Genomic DNA, 14,799 nt, shown 5'->3' on the forward strand with positions numbered 1-14,799 from the left:
TACGATTGAACACGACGGACCGGAAGTTTGAGACCGCTCACGTGTGGAACATGAAGCCTAAAAAGACGTTTAACAATGTTTCTAAGAAAACTAAATTCAAGCCTGGATCCAAGAAAAGGGAGAATAAATGTGTAATAATGTTCGACGACAACGATAGACAGTAAGTTCCCCTGACGTCACCGAGCTGTTTACAGCTAACAGTTAGCAGCTAATACAAGACTAAAGATCATTTTATACCTCGTGTTTTTTACCATTTTTGGAAATGATTGAGCTAGTTGGTTCTCATTGGTGGTTGTGACAGAATTGAGGCAAAGTAATTGACCACGAGGTCAAACTGGGATTACAGTAGTTGTATTTTTGCCACAAGTGACTTTGCCATGAGTTTCTTTCCTTTTTCCCTTTCAGAGATTATCTCACTGGTTTCCATAAGCGAAAGGTGGAGAGGAGGAAAGCAGCAGTGCAAGAGATCCGAAATAAAATCAAAGAAGAGCAGAAAAGAGTCAGAGAACAAGTAAGTGGGAATCTCAACTTGTTTTGTGGAGAAAGGAAAAGGATGTGCAGCTGTTGATTTTCCTCCCTCTCCTCAGCGACATAAAGAATATATGAAGATGCTGAAGGAGAGGACAGACGCTCTTGGTGAGTTCAGAGGAGTTTACCACAGGCATTTCTCTCATTTAAGTCTTTGTTATTAATATTGTTCCTGTCTCACAGAGGAGGCTGAAGACGAGCTGGAGGATGCAGTGACCGGTACAACGGAGTCTGTGCAGTACGATCACCCAAACCACACAGTTACCGTGACAACCATCGATGATCTTGACCTCTCAGGGGCTCGCTTGCTTGGACTTGAATCAAAGCAGGTAAACAGTCTTCATACGATTGTCTCTGTGAAAGATATCCTTATGCCTACAGAACAGCATGAACATCAAATATCTCTTGATTTCTAGGCTGACACACAGGGTGATGATGAAACTGAAGATAAAGAGGATAGGGTGGAAAAGCCTGCCATGCCAAAGACGGCCGGGAATCCAATCATGAACAAAAAGTAAGCTTTTTAGACTGTACTAGTGCTTCAGTTGATATGGGAGAGATCTCTATTTGTATATATTTGTTTGGTGGTTTCTATATTGTTTGATTTGGGGGAATAAAAGAGTCACACTGTCGAACCTAGTTAAGGCTGTTACAAGGCAGTGCACCTATGAGAAAAGTGGCCCAGGGTAGGGATGGGCGGTATGGACTAAAAAATGTATCACGATAATTTCTGGCACTTATCCCGATAACGATAAAAATTACGATTTAAAAAAAAAAAAAAAAAAAAAATACCAATTCAACTCCACCTTTGTAACTATAAATCTATCACCACATTCAGTCTTTGGAGCCCCCAAAACACTGCTCTAAAAGAATACTAAATGCTACTAAACTACACCAATTACGGTAAATTGAATTGATCTATCTTTCTTTCTTTCTTTCTTTCTTTCTTTCTTTCTTTCTTTCTTTCTTTCTTTCTTTCTTTCTTTCTTTCTTTCTTTCTTTCTTTCTTTCTTTCTTTCTTTCTTTCTTTCAGGCTCATTTCTTTCTTTCTTTCTTTCAGGCTCATCTTTCTTTCTTTCAGGCTCATTTCTTTCTTTCTTTCTTTCTTTCTTTCAGGCTCATTTCTTTCTTTCTTTCTTTCTTTCTTTCAGGCTCATTTCTTTCTTTCTTTCTTTCTTTCTTTCTTTCAGGCTCATTTCTTTCTTTCTTTCTTTCTTTCTTTCTTTCTTTCTTTCTTTCTTTCTTTCTTTCAGGCTCATTTCTTTCTTTCTTTCTTCATGCATTTAACGCAGAACCATAAATCAGCTTTACACAAAAACGTCACAACGGGAATTTATCGTTTTTACCGCGAGATGACAAATTCTTACCGTGGGGAATTTTTTTGACGGTATATCGTGAACGGTAAAATATCGCCCATTCCTAGCCCAGGATCTGATGCGCTTTCTTGATTCTGAATTATGTTTTGTACTTCAGCTGCCTCCAAAGTTTTTTTTTTTTTTTTTTTTTTTTGTTTTGTTTTTCTTTTTTCCAACTAGCAGGATTGCAGCTGTATGAAAAGTGAATGTTGTGTATAATACACCAACGTTCAACTGCTTTTCATTCAACCCATAACAGTCATAAAATACACTGCCTGTCCAAAAAAAGTTAGCGCTTGGATTTAACTAAGCAAATAGGTCAGACCCTCCCGTTAGATAATTACTGCATGGATGATTATGTTTGTGGTAACAAGTTACTTAACCCCAACTGTGTCAGTCAGTCATGTCTTTAACAACCATGTCAGAAGACAACCTGTGGTTGTGGGCAAGATTTTAATCAGACCGGTCTAATAATTGGCATGCATCAGGCAAAGAAAACCTCTGAGGAGAGTACTGAAACTACTAAAATTATGTTAAGAACTGTCCATCGCATTATCGTGATTGACGATCACTTAAACGTTTGGTGAAATTAAATCGTAAAACACTCAACAGCAGAACTCTCGGCCGTCAGTAATACTGAAAGTAACAGCATTTCCAAAAGAACAATGAAAAAGGAAACTAAAGTGAAGCTAATCAGAAAAAAGGGTTTTAGTTTGCTAGGGAGCATAAGGATTGAACTCTGGAGCAATGGAAGAAGGTCATGTGGTCTGAGTCCAGATTTACCCAGAGTGCTGGGTGCATCAGGGTAAGAAGAGAGAAGGAAATGATACACACAACATGCCTAGTGCTACTGTATAGGCCTGTGGGGGTGGGGCTGTGAATCTGGGCCTGCTGCAGTTGGTCGGACCCGGTTCAACAATGTTATGAGGTCAGCTGACTACATGATCATCCTGAATAACCATGTTATTCCAACAATGGAGTTTTCTTCCATGGTGGCACAGGCCTATTTAAGCTGACAATGCCAGGATTCACTCGGCTCAAATTGCAAAAGAGTCGTTCAGGGAGCATGAGACATCATTTTCACGCCTTAAGTCCAGACCTTAAACCCACTGAGAATTTTGGGGTTTCCTGAAGAAGACTTTGTGCAGGGCTCCGACTGTCCCATCATCATTACAAGATGTTGGTGAAAAATTAATACAACTCAAGATGGGGAAAAAAAAAAAAGTGCAATTACCGAAGCTCAGTGGAACGACGTCACAGCAAGCATGTGCCCTAATCAAAGCCAAAGGTGCTCCAATTAAATATTAGAGTGTGTATCCTTTATATTTTTTGGGCAGGTAGTATATTTGAGTTATATATCCACCAGATCTGAAATTCTGTCCCCCGCCAACTCTGATTCCTCTGCTGGTGCAGCTGTGTTACTTTCCGCAGAAAGATTTGCTCAAGTTATTTATTTTACTGACATGAAAGCTCTACTTTTAACAATTTAAAGTTGGAAGTTGTTCTTCTATTTACTTCGGGTTGCTGTGATGAACCGTAGTAACAGAGCAGGGAGCTCCTTTTTTTATTTTTTTTTATAGCCAGGGCGTGCGTGCTGATCTCAAGAGTTGATGGAACCAACTCTGAACCCACAATTTGAAACCAAAGCCTCTTGAATGTTCACATCACATGATTAGTCAACCCTGAGTCAGTTGAACCTTCTCTCTGAATTACGCCCGGGATATGATTCACTGGAGTGAATCATATAAACAAAACATTTGCCTTCATATTTGCATGTAGTGTGCAAAGTCGGGTCAGTGAATACTGGAGTAAATGACACATAGTGTTACTAAAATAAACTACCTCGTTCGCACAGCTTTGGATTCTGCTACTGATGTCAGGAGGGCTGTGCAGTTTGTGTGTTGAGCATTTGATGGTCTTTAGAGAGAAAAACCTGCTTCTTTTCTTTTTTTTTTAACTTCAGACATTTTTTTTAAATTAGAGCGTGCTTCGTCTCCAGAAATGAACTGATAATCTGAACATGCTGCATTTCATCTGGCCTCAAACACATTTGTTTCAAAAGCACAGGGGGAACATGTGTTATTGACTTTTCATCAGTAGTTTTGTATTGAACTTTTTTTTTTTTTTTTTCTTTTTTTTTTTTAAAATGAATCTTTTATTCTAGTTCACATTTGATAAAATCTTACAAAAAGAGGGAGGATTTAATCTGTAAACTGTTCCCAGTAACCAAGCACAGATCTGTGTGATGCCTGACAATTAACCACCAGTAGTTAAACTGTGTAGCCTTATCATTTCAGAATTTATCAATGATCAGTCCTAAAATCTTGATCAGGCTGTTTTGGCATTTGGTGAGAAGTTAAAGAAAAAAAAAAAAAAAAAAAAATATATATATATATATATATATATATATATATATATATATATATATATATATAAATATAAATATAAAAAAAAGAAATGATATCATTTCACGAGTGACACTCTGGACAGTGACTGCACACATTCTCTGTCTCAGTGTTCAACTCATACAACAGCGGTAAAGTCCACTTCTTCAAATGATTTTTATCAGTCTACCTGCTTCCTTTCAGTCCAGCTGTATTTGTTTCTCTCTCCGTCGCTGCAGGATCCGCTCTCTTACGTCGGCGCTCAACACTTTTACCACCAAGCGGAAGAGGAAAGGGAAGCAGGAAGGCAGAGGCGGACAAGGCCGTCAAACAGACAGGAGACCCTCTGAGGGGAAGCACAAAGGAGGGAAGACCAGCAAGTTTCTGAGACGCCGACGGACCGGGAAGAAGATTCATCATCAGGAGTGAAACCGCGCGAGCTGAAACCTTACGTGGATTAGGTTGTTTTGTGGCCAACAAAGTGGACGTTTCTCTCTTGAGCAGGATGTTTAGGATGTGGATGGAGCTCTTGGACCTTCTGTCAATAGTTTCCAGAGTTACCTGCCTGTTGAAATATCCTGTTCACATCTGTATATTTGTAACTCCTTTTGTAGCGTTTTGTAACCATCACACAGATTTCACTGTATTCAACAATGATTAAAGGGAATGTTGATATTTCATATTGGCCTTATTTTGTTGTCATGTCTCGCTCTGTCAGAGTGCCCTGTTTGGAATTTAGTTTCCCTGCACCCCATTGTTTAATAGGAAATGTGATGCTGTTGTCAACATCCTCTTTGGGATATCAGGAACTCAACCCGTAGCTGGATGTTTCCTTCTGCCTCAGTATCACCTGCATCCAAACCATTTCTCTTAAAGCACCTAATACTGGACACCCAGGGCCTTTAACACATGCCCAACATTCACCAGTGTGTGTGTTTATTTATTTACATTAACCTCAGTGGGTGTGTGCCATCTGTCACGAGCATGAGCGTTTCATCTCGCTTTCTAAAGCCCTGTGATATTTAATACAACCGCTTACCCAGACAAGCAGGAGGACACCGACTCCATGTTGGTTCAGGGTCTGTGTGCACTTCAGGGTCAGCGCAGCGTCAGCTCGGAGCCACCATGGCCGTCCTGGACGCCTTGTTTCACTCATTGTCAAAGCAGCCAATGGGATGGATGCGAGCGTTAGCAGCACCGGAGGATAGAGAGCATGGGGAACATGAGGCATGTGCCTGATGGGGGTCTGATGGGCAGTTGGTTCACAGCGGAGTTCACAGCAACAGCCCCTCTGCTCTGGTAATTGTAACTTTTCCTACCATTTTCTTTAAAGAGGTCTGTAACTAAAATATCTAATCTTAAGTATCCTATTTTCCCTGCAAACCTATTTAGTTGAGACATTTTTATTAGAGCAGTGATGCCTTTGAAAGCTGTTAAATTACAGTCCATGTGATGTGGTTAGTGGTGCTGGTGCAGGGCTTTGACATCAGCATGGATAGTGTTTGGCCATCCTCCTGTGTGATTAATCGCTTAGTTCTTCCAGGAACTGGGTTAGAAGCATCATTTATTTATATATATATTTATATATATATATATATATATATATATATATATATATATATAAATATACAGGACTGTCTCAGAAAATTAGAATATTGTGATAAAGTTCTTTATTTTCTGTAATGCAATTACAAAAACAAAAATGTCATACATTCTGGATTCATTACAAATCAACTGAAATATAACTAAATATATTATGGCTTACAGTTTAAGATAAAATTTCCCAGAATATTCTAATTTTTTTAGATAGGATATTTGAGTTTTCTTAAGCTGTAAGCCATGATCAGCAATATTAAAATAATAAAAGGCTTGCAATATTTCAGTTGATTTGTAATTAATCCAGAATGTATGACATTTTTGCATTATTATTATTATTATATTTCTTTATTTGGTATGGACATCACAATAACATAGGACAAACCAAATGCACTGTTTGAGTGCAACACTTGTCCACAGGAGGCTTTTAAAAAAATAATATAAATACAATACAATAAGATATACAATAACATTAGAGGATGACATAAGATATAAAGCAAAGACAACATTCAAGAGCAGAACCAGACCTGACCTATTCATGTAAGCACTGTTGTTTAGACTTGAGCCATAGTTTGAGTCCTCTGTTGAAAATATTGCCACACGTTTCTAATTTTAAATTAGTCGCTAAATATTTCCAGAGTTTTGCATTACAGAAAATAAAGGACTTTATCACAATATTCAAATTTTTTGAGACAGTCCTGTATATTCTAAAAAGCTACACTATGAAAAATAAGACAGAAACATCTTATTATTTCTACAGTTTGTATAGATGTTATTCCGCATCCTCTGTGTAGGGTGCGTTGAGCCATGTCTCATCCCGGCGACGAGCCCACCTGCCCCCAGTTCCAGCCCAACATCTTCGACCCCTCCCGCTGCCACGACTGCTTGCGCCAGAGGCGGCTGCACAGCGGCCCGGGGGAGAGCACCGGGGCCACGCCGCCACAGAAACCCCCAACGGAGGCTGAAACTGGCACCGGCACCAGGGTTGGGATTGGACCAGGCAGAGGGGTGTTGCTGACGCCAATCCCATCCCAGGCAGAAGAACGAGACACCGGCAGCAAGGTGAGAAGGAAGGGAGAGGGAGATAAAGAGAGCTGAGCTGAGCCGAGGTGAGACGTGGACAAGTACAGCACGTACTGAGTGAAGGGATTAGTTGGACCTGGCAGGTGAAAGAATCAGTGGTCAAAGAGGAAGACGGCAAGACAGTGAGGGTAGATACAAACATCAAAACTATTTCACTGTGTTGTTTATTTTTCAAGATGTAATTCACAGTTGAAAGGTCCTATTTGAGGAAGATGGATTCCCTTGAACCTCATCACCATTCCTGTAGTGTAATGCAGATAGTGTGTGACAGAGTTGGTGAGCTCACGTTTGAGTCTGTTAAACTATGAAAAGGTCAGAGACAAAGAATAAGAATTAAGAACGTGGAGCATGCTGGGAGTGGCGTCTCCTATTATAAATTAATGAAGCTGGATCACTTACCGCCCTCTTGGGAATCACTGGTAATTTTAGAACCAGGTGCGATGTACAGAAAGGATGGGCGTGTGTCTGGATAGAATCAAAAAGGTCTAAACTACTCCTGGTCCCCGTTCAGTGTGATTTTTACAACACAACTACAGTTGTTTCCTGAACATAACTTCTGTTCTGTAACAGTCTTTGTACTATATGCATTGAATTGAACTGTAATTTCTTATAGTTTTATCTGTCATCTCCTGGAAGACGTAGAGATCAGTGTCACTTTTGTTTTGGATCCTTTTTAACGAAGCTTAGAGAAGGGTTTAAGTAAAGAAAAAAAAATGGTTGAAATATTAATGAGGAGCGCCACGAGGCAGGTCGGGTTACAGACGTGTAACACTAATCGAACTTGTGTTCGCCAGGAAGACCTGAAGAGGCAGACGCTATTGATCAAACCCTCTATTCTAGGAGATGGAGCCAGGCAGAAATGTCCTGATACACTCGTGCTGTATTTTTAGGTTTTAAAAGTGCCTCTGTGTCACATTTTTTGGCCTTCACTTTGGGGACAAAGCCACTGGAGACCAGAGGTTTGCTGAGACGCCCTGATTGGCCCGTGTCTCCCTTTATCGCCCTATCAGGAGGATTCTGACGGTCTGTCGGTGGCCAGCAGCTACTGTGATGTCAACAGAGGTCGCGTGGGTCACGAGGAAACCTCTCTGTGCATCCTGAGTCCTGACTGTGAGCTTTATATCTGTGACGGAGACGACGACGACAGCACAGACAGGTGAGGATACTGGATAGTGATGGCAAGGCATTTATAAGTGTTGACTTTAATGTCTAATTTAAATCTTTCACTGAGATGGATTCAGTGGGATGGGATGTAGTCGATGGTCGTTTAAAATCCGCTCTAGTGATTAGTCACATTTGTTTCACCATCTTGTGACTCATGAGCCTTTCCATGATGTACTTTTCTTCTTGCTTGCTTCGTTCTTTTCTGTCCTCCTTGCCATCTCTTCACTTTCTTGCACTCTCGTCTTGATGTCGTCTTTCTCCTTTTATCTCCTCCTCCGTGTAGTTTTTATGACCAGAGCGAGGAGTTCAGCAGCTCCGTAAGCGCAGAGGAGGAATACTTTCCAATTTTGCACCGTTCCAGGAACGTCGGCATGACTCGACTTGACCCTCCGCCTCACCGGCCCAACCCGAGGACCTGGATGGATGACGGCTTCTCCAGAAACTCAGGTGCACTTAAACTGACAGTGAAAACTGCTCAGGTAATTGGTGGGCAGATCGGATATATCAGAAAGAGTTGTATGTAACAGGCTTATCTGATCTTTTATTTCTAGATATTTGGTGCAACGGTAGACTGAGTCGTCAGTAAACCTATGACTTAGGCCCAATCTCAATACTCCCCCTACTTTTCTTCACTCGCCCTTCTTTTCTTCCCTAACCCCTAAAAAAGAAGGGGGAGATTTTAGGGCACTTGAAATCTAGGGCACTTGGCCCAGGTGCCTGTCCCAATTCTCCTACTCCCCCTCGTTTTCATCCCTAGCCTGAACAGGAAGCTGAGAGCCAAAAGCTGTTTTAATTTCAGCTGTAGCGCTGTTAATATGGCACTTTATTACGTTTTAATATTTTTTCAGGCATAAAGGTAACCTTAAGATCCGCAACCGGGGCTCAGTTTATCCAAATAACGCCTGTTAAGAAATTTGACCCGATGTTTTCGGAGATGAGAAGAGCCGCCGCCCCCGGGGAGCAGCCTCAGCTCACAGCCCGAAAACAGACGTGTCCGCCGGGTCAGGCTGCTCCGTCGCCCCAGGAGAGAAACTCTCTCCTGGGACGCAGCTCTGTTGAGAATTACGCTGGCTGAAATAAATCATTTAGGAAGATGTTGGTTTAATAGATGAAATCTAACAGTTGTAGCTATGCCTGTCAAGAAATTTGCTCCGAAATTTAGAGATTTCTGTCTGCCGGCTCCGGAGTTTGGGTCCGCGTTAAATCGACGCAGCCTACGGCGTAGCTTACGTAACCTACGGCGTCGCTTACGTAGGTTACGTAACCATATTCCGGCGCAATCTTAGCGAACAACGGACAAAAAAGGGATTATGTACATTCACTGAGTGAATATTATGAAAGTAAAATATTGGTTTACGCCGAGAAATGTAATCAAAATGCATTTTTATGCAGAAACTAACTCAAAATATTGATTTTATTCCCAAAAAAATAAGAAATGTCCGCCATGTTTTTTTTTTGATTCAGTCCGCAAATTACGACGAAAAGCATTCTGGGAAATTTTCATACCCCCTCGCTCGCCAAGTCAGCATCTGAAATCCCTCGATTTGAAGGGGCTATTCTCAGCCCCTAGCCCTCGTTATGCCCCCTCCCCCTAGGTGAAAAGAGGAATTGGGACACCACTACCTTCACGGGAACGCGCAAAATTTAGGGTTAGTGAAGAAAACGAGGGCGAGGGGGAGTATTGGGACGCAGCCTTACTCCGCCTGACTACTGTATATCCAGTTACGTCCAGAGGTGTTCTTTACTTGGGAATACTATTTGCAGTCGCCAGCTGAAGTGTCAAAGAGCAGTTATCAGTAACACAATATAGGTTGGCTCGTGTCAGGAAACCTCCGGTCATTCCTCCGTAGTTGAACTCTGAAGTATGCACCTCTGAATTCTGTTCATCCCTCCTTTTTTCAAGCTTTCTCAAAAACCTCTTCATCTTACTTGCTTGCAGGATTAACAGAAGACAAAGAGAAGCGTGAAAGTGGCTACTTTTCCTTGGGAAGGGCAGCGGGTGCTCGTTCGTTGCATGAAAAAAGCCCACCTGCTCCTTTTCGACATTTTGAAAGAGGTCACCCCATCTTCCGCAACAGAAGTGTTGAACCCAAAGACAGCGTTCCCTTCAGAAACCCTAATCTGGGTGTGGCCTCTGACAGGGTGATACCAGAGGTTCTTGACGGGGGCCTGCCTGGGGAAACTCCTCCTCCTGACCCGTACGATGCTGCGGTTGAAGTTGAGGCACAGGTTGGGCCCAGATCTCCAAGTCCAACTCCGTTCAAGATTGCAGAGTCACTGGCCTCAAGCGGCCGGAAGGGTTTCAGTCGAGGTAATCCTTCTTCTCACGTCTCCTACTCTCAGCAGAGTGGGAGGACTGAATCCCCCAGGCGGGGATCGGCTCTGCAGTCTTGCTCTTTCACCCCCCCACACGGAAGCCTGGCCTTCAGACGCAGCGAGTCCAGCGCGTCGCTCAGCAGGCAGCACTTTGACGGTGGAGGGTGGGGTCAGAGGACAGCGCCGGCATCCAGAATGTCTGTGCAAGACACACGTGGGGGACGTTTTGAGTCGGGAACGCTGCCGAGAAATTTTAAATCATTTGCCGGTTCGGTCAAAACTCAATCCAGCACGGCTTCTGATTTCAGAAGTGCCCTGCGGAAATCAGAAGCTAACGGCTGTTCGGGTGGAAGGGGCTGCGACAGCAGGGGCTCGTCCCCCTCAAGGAGAGACTGTAACTCTTCAACCCAAGTGACTTTCCGTAGAACCGAAGTCAACACCAGCGTGTCACGTGAGCGTGGAGGCAACGGTCGTACTTCTTCTCCATCTAGGAGAATTTCTGATGGTTTACGTGACAATCACAGTCCTTCCCCGAGACGGACTTACAGCTCATCTAGCCAATCCATCCTTCGTAAATCTGAATCAATCTCATCCCTTAACGGACAGGGTCGCCGTGGACGCAGTGGTTCCCCGGTAAGAGAAGGATACGGTATGGAAAGACAGGGTAGGTTTAGTAGTGCATCAGCCAGAAATGGACTGAATGGTTCAGAACATGAAGTCTCCATTGTGCCTCCATCTGGACGAGGTAATGACAGACCGGGTCAATCCATACTCCGTAAGAGTGAATCAAACACCATCAGCAGCCGGCAAGGTCAGGGCAGCCGTCCCTCCTCTCCCGGGAGGAAAGGCAGTGAAAGTCAGCATCAACTAGGAAGAAGGGACTTCAGTGGTTCATTAAATGCCCGTAGCTGTAGAAGTCGTAACTCCTCACCGATGAGGAAGAACTATGAAGCTCCCTCTCAGTCTGTGCTCGGTAAATCTGAATCTGAGAGGTCCGTCAGAAACCGTGATGCCTACAATTCAGTGACTTTAAGGAGAGGTTATGATGTTTCTGATCAGCCTTTGGTTCAGAAGTCAGAAAGGGGCAGCCCCATAAACAGCAGAAGTCAAAGCAATCGCAGCTTCTCTCCCTCTAGGAAACACCACGATGACACACCAGGATATTCAGTCCTCAGAGCTGCCGCTAATGGAGACTCTAATGGTTGTTTTCAAAGAAAAAATGCTCAGAGTGAAACAAAATCTGACACCACTCGCTCACCACACTCTTGGCGGGGATCGAGTCAGTCCCTCCGCAGCTCCTCGTTATCACGGGCCAATTCCCCCTCTGGACAAACAATAAAAGGCAACAGAAATGTTTCTGTCAGCCCGGAAACCCGGAGAACCTCCGGCAGCGTCAGATCTGGAGCTGGTCGACACGGCCGTGAAGACCGCTGCCCCTCTCCCGCTGAGAGCAGACCTCCCCGTCGAGCACGCAGCCCTTCCCTTTCCCCTTCACCTCAGACCCAGATGCAGAGGCACACCTTCTCACAAAGCTCCATCGAGTCTTCCGAGTCGGGCCAACTCTCTGTGGGATCCACAGGTCGGAACAGGGAAGAGTACATCATGATGGCTGATGTGCCAAAGGCCAAGATGGTTCATCGGAAGGGAGCGCCAGGTCACATGAGGCAATCAGAGAACCAGCAGCCTCTTCGGAGACAGGAGCTGTTCAAACCCGCCAGGTCAGATCTACGATAACACCACAAAGATGGGGAGAGGGGTGTTTGCATGATGTTTTGAAATGATTTCGTAAACTGATGCACATTAAACAATAAAAAGCAAGAGAACATTAAAGGGGACCTATTATGGCATCTAATCCCTATTTTAAACAGGCCTTGAATGTCTTAAAAACAAGCTTTTGATTGTTTTTGCTAAATAAATTAGAAATTCAGCCTCTGAGCCATGTCTTTATCTTCCCATTCTCTAACCTCATTATCTATGCAGGATTCTGAGTGGGCGGGTAGGCTATGATAATGAGGCTCTGTGCTGATTGGCTGTCTGAATGACGCGATACACCGCTACGAAAAAATGGTGGAAGCTCCGGCCGGCGGAGTTACCGTGTCCTAACACCGTGTCATAACTGCATGCGATGCAAGCGAGCGTCAGCGACAACATCAATTTCATCGCTTTATTTTCTATGGACTGTCCTAACTGGCTGCAGCGACGCAGCGTAACGCGCCGTTTTGAGCTGAACATTTGTCTGACGCCCTGCTTTTTTTTTCTTTTCTGCCGCTCACGTTGAAAGCCGGTTGAAAGCGCTGTATGAAACGGTCATGGATGAGGAACAGCTGATCCAATTAGTTGAAATGAGAAGTTATCTCTATGATACCTCCTCATTTCACTACAAAAACCTCAAAGTGGCAGCTGCTGGAGGGAGATGGACAGAGAGCGTCCGATGTCACGCAGTGCGACGTGATAGTCGGACGCTCAAATGCAGTTACACGGTTTTATAGTTGTGGGCATGGTTTGAATTTTGGTTACATAACTAAAATGCGCAAATCTGAATGGCTCGTAGGGATGGCTCATCCGGGCGGCTGTACAGACACTGCAGAATTTGGTTGCTTTCCTCCTTCTCTGAGTTGGCAGGCTGAGGGGAGACCACTTTATATATGTTAAAGCAAGAAAAAACCTGTTTTTCATAATAGGTCCCCTTTAAGACAGAGTATGATTTGACGTGTACATTTTTTATTTAATCTGTAGCCCACTTTTTGTCCTTTAAACCATTCGATTGGAAAGATTGAACCTGATTGGACATACTGAAAACCTGCTTGTGTTTCATTTCAGCCATTCGCTGAGCAAGCATCCTTCCACAGAGTGGGAAGATGCAGGGGACACGGAGAGAGAATGGCATTATGGGAGTAGCGGGTATCTTTCCCGGGCTCACTCCACCATGTCACTACAGGTAGGTTGGTTAAAGCCAATAAAAGTTATTTTGCGACAAACAAATAAGTCTTACTTAGTTATTGTGATTATTTAGACGTTTAAAACTGTGTTCTATTAGAGCAGAACTGATGGAGTAACACATTACTGGAATAATGATATTTCTTGGGGAAACTTGTGCTGAACCGAGACACTATAGATGCTGTGAATTGAGTTTTAAAACCCAGGTCCGCATCAGCACCTTTTCCCCTGCACAACATGATCCGCTGGAATTCAATTATAGCTTGTGCCCTGTGTTTTTTACCTGGTTAATGCTTAACCACGTCTCTCACATACAGTAGATTTGATAAGAGAAAAAAACCAATAGGAGAATCTGTGAATGTGAAGTTCAGGAGGTTTCTATTTTGTGTGGTCAGATATTAATTATCTTTATAAGTACATGTTATTCTTATCCAGAGATCTGGCAGTCCCTCAGCGGATGAGGGCAGTTCTTGGAAAAGCACTCATCAGCGATCAGAACAAATGCAGGTATGTACTACAGCTCGCAAATGTTTGTTCTCTCTGAAAGAATGCGTCTATCAGTGTATGTGTGTGCCTATTGCCCTTTTGCCGGTTTCAGTATAGCGTTCTATTCAAATTCTGTTCAATTCAAATTCAAAAATACTTTATCAATCCCTGAAGGAAAAGTAATTATTGGATACTGTTATGTGAAAAAATATTCTGACAGTTTACATATCATGACCTAATTAGAAAACCATCTGGGTCCTATAACTGGAAAATACCTCAAAAATAGAGAAAAACTGTTGTAGAAAAGAAGATTACACATTTTGATTCTTATTACTGGCCTTTACATCCTTGTGGAAGAAGTGTGCAGCTTTAAATGTGCTGGAACGGAGCCCAAATGAACCATTCCTGTTTTCTAATTGTACTTTTATGAGGTGTAACATGCTAATGGATGCCTGTAGATTTTGAAATGTAGGTTGTTTTCTGTTAATAATTTCTCTGAGCATTGCATGGTTTGACCTTGGGGTGAACCTTTCTGGGACGTCTAATCCTGAAAGGATTGGAAGCTATTTTGAATACTTGAATGCTTTCCACTAAGGGTAATCTTACATGCTGTTGAATATATTTCCAGTTGTTTGGAAATAGCTTTATAACCCTTACCAGTTTTATGAGTGGTTTTAATTTTATTGCTGTTGTCTTTCCTCCCTAGCACTGTGTTAGCAAGCGCCTGAACCTGTCAAAACCTAATTTCTTTGATTTAGTATCCGGTGGTTTTGTGCCTGCAGACTTCACCTACCCTGTGGTGTGCTGGGGCATGTGTTGACATTCCTGAACTGAAACCAGTAGCTATGAAAAGAGGATTTTTGAAGGAAAGGGGGAGTGTCAATTTTATCGCCAGATATTTTCTCAGAGGGGTATAATAATGGAGAGGAGAGAGGGGGCATGACACCTCC

General features: G+C 42.9%; 1 protein-coding gene across 1 annotated transcript; it reads left to right on the top strand.

The window, feature by feature from the left end:
* Nucleotides 1-4,949, top strand: nol12 (nucleolar protein 12). The gene is made up of 6 exons (XM_061711768.1): nt 1-160; nt 406-511; nt 588-636; nt 712-857; nt 945-1,042; nt 4,507-4,949. Exons 1-6 carry the CDS (start codon nt 51-53, stop codon nt 4,694-4,696), a joined length of 699 nt encoding a protein of 232 aa, XP_061567752.1. The 5' UTR covers nt 1-50; the 3' UTR covers nt 4,697-4,949.
* The last annotated feature ends 9,850 nt before the right edge of the window (nt 4,950-14,799 follow it).

This window comes from Cololabis saira, chromosome 21 (assembly GCF_033807715.1).
Source record: "Cololabis saira isolate AMF1-May2022 chromosome 21, fColSai1.1, whole genome shotgun sequence".
NCBI lineage: Eukaryota > Metazoa > Chordata > Actinopteri > Beloniformes > Belonidae > Cololabis > Cololabis saira.

Bases quoted from the DNA above. Each gene is read 5' to 3' on its own strand.
- nol12 (XM_061711768.1), top strand. From the start codon at position 51: ATGAAGCCTAAAAAGACGTTTAACAATGTTTCTAAGAAAACTAAATTC. The intron at 512-587 runs GTAAGTGGGAAT...CCCTCTCCTCAG, and splicing joins AGAAAAGAGTCAGAGAACAA to CGACATAAAGAATATATGAA. The intron at 637-711 runs GTGAGTTCAGAG...CCTGTCTCACAG, and splicing joins GGAGAGGACAGACGCTCTTG to AGGAGGCTGAAGACGAGCTG.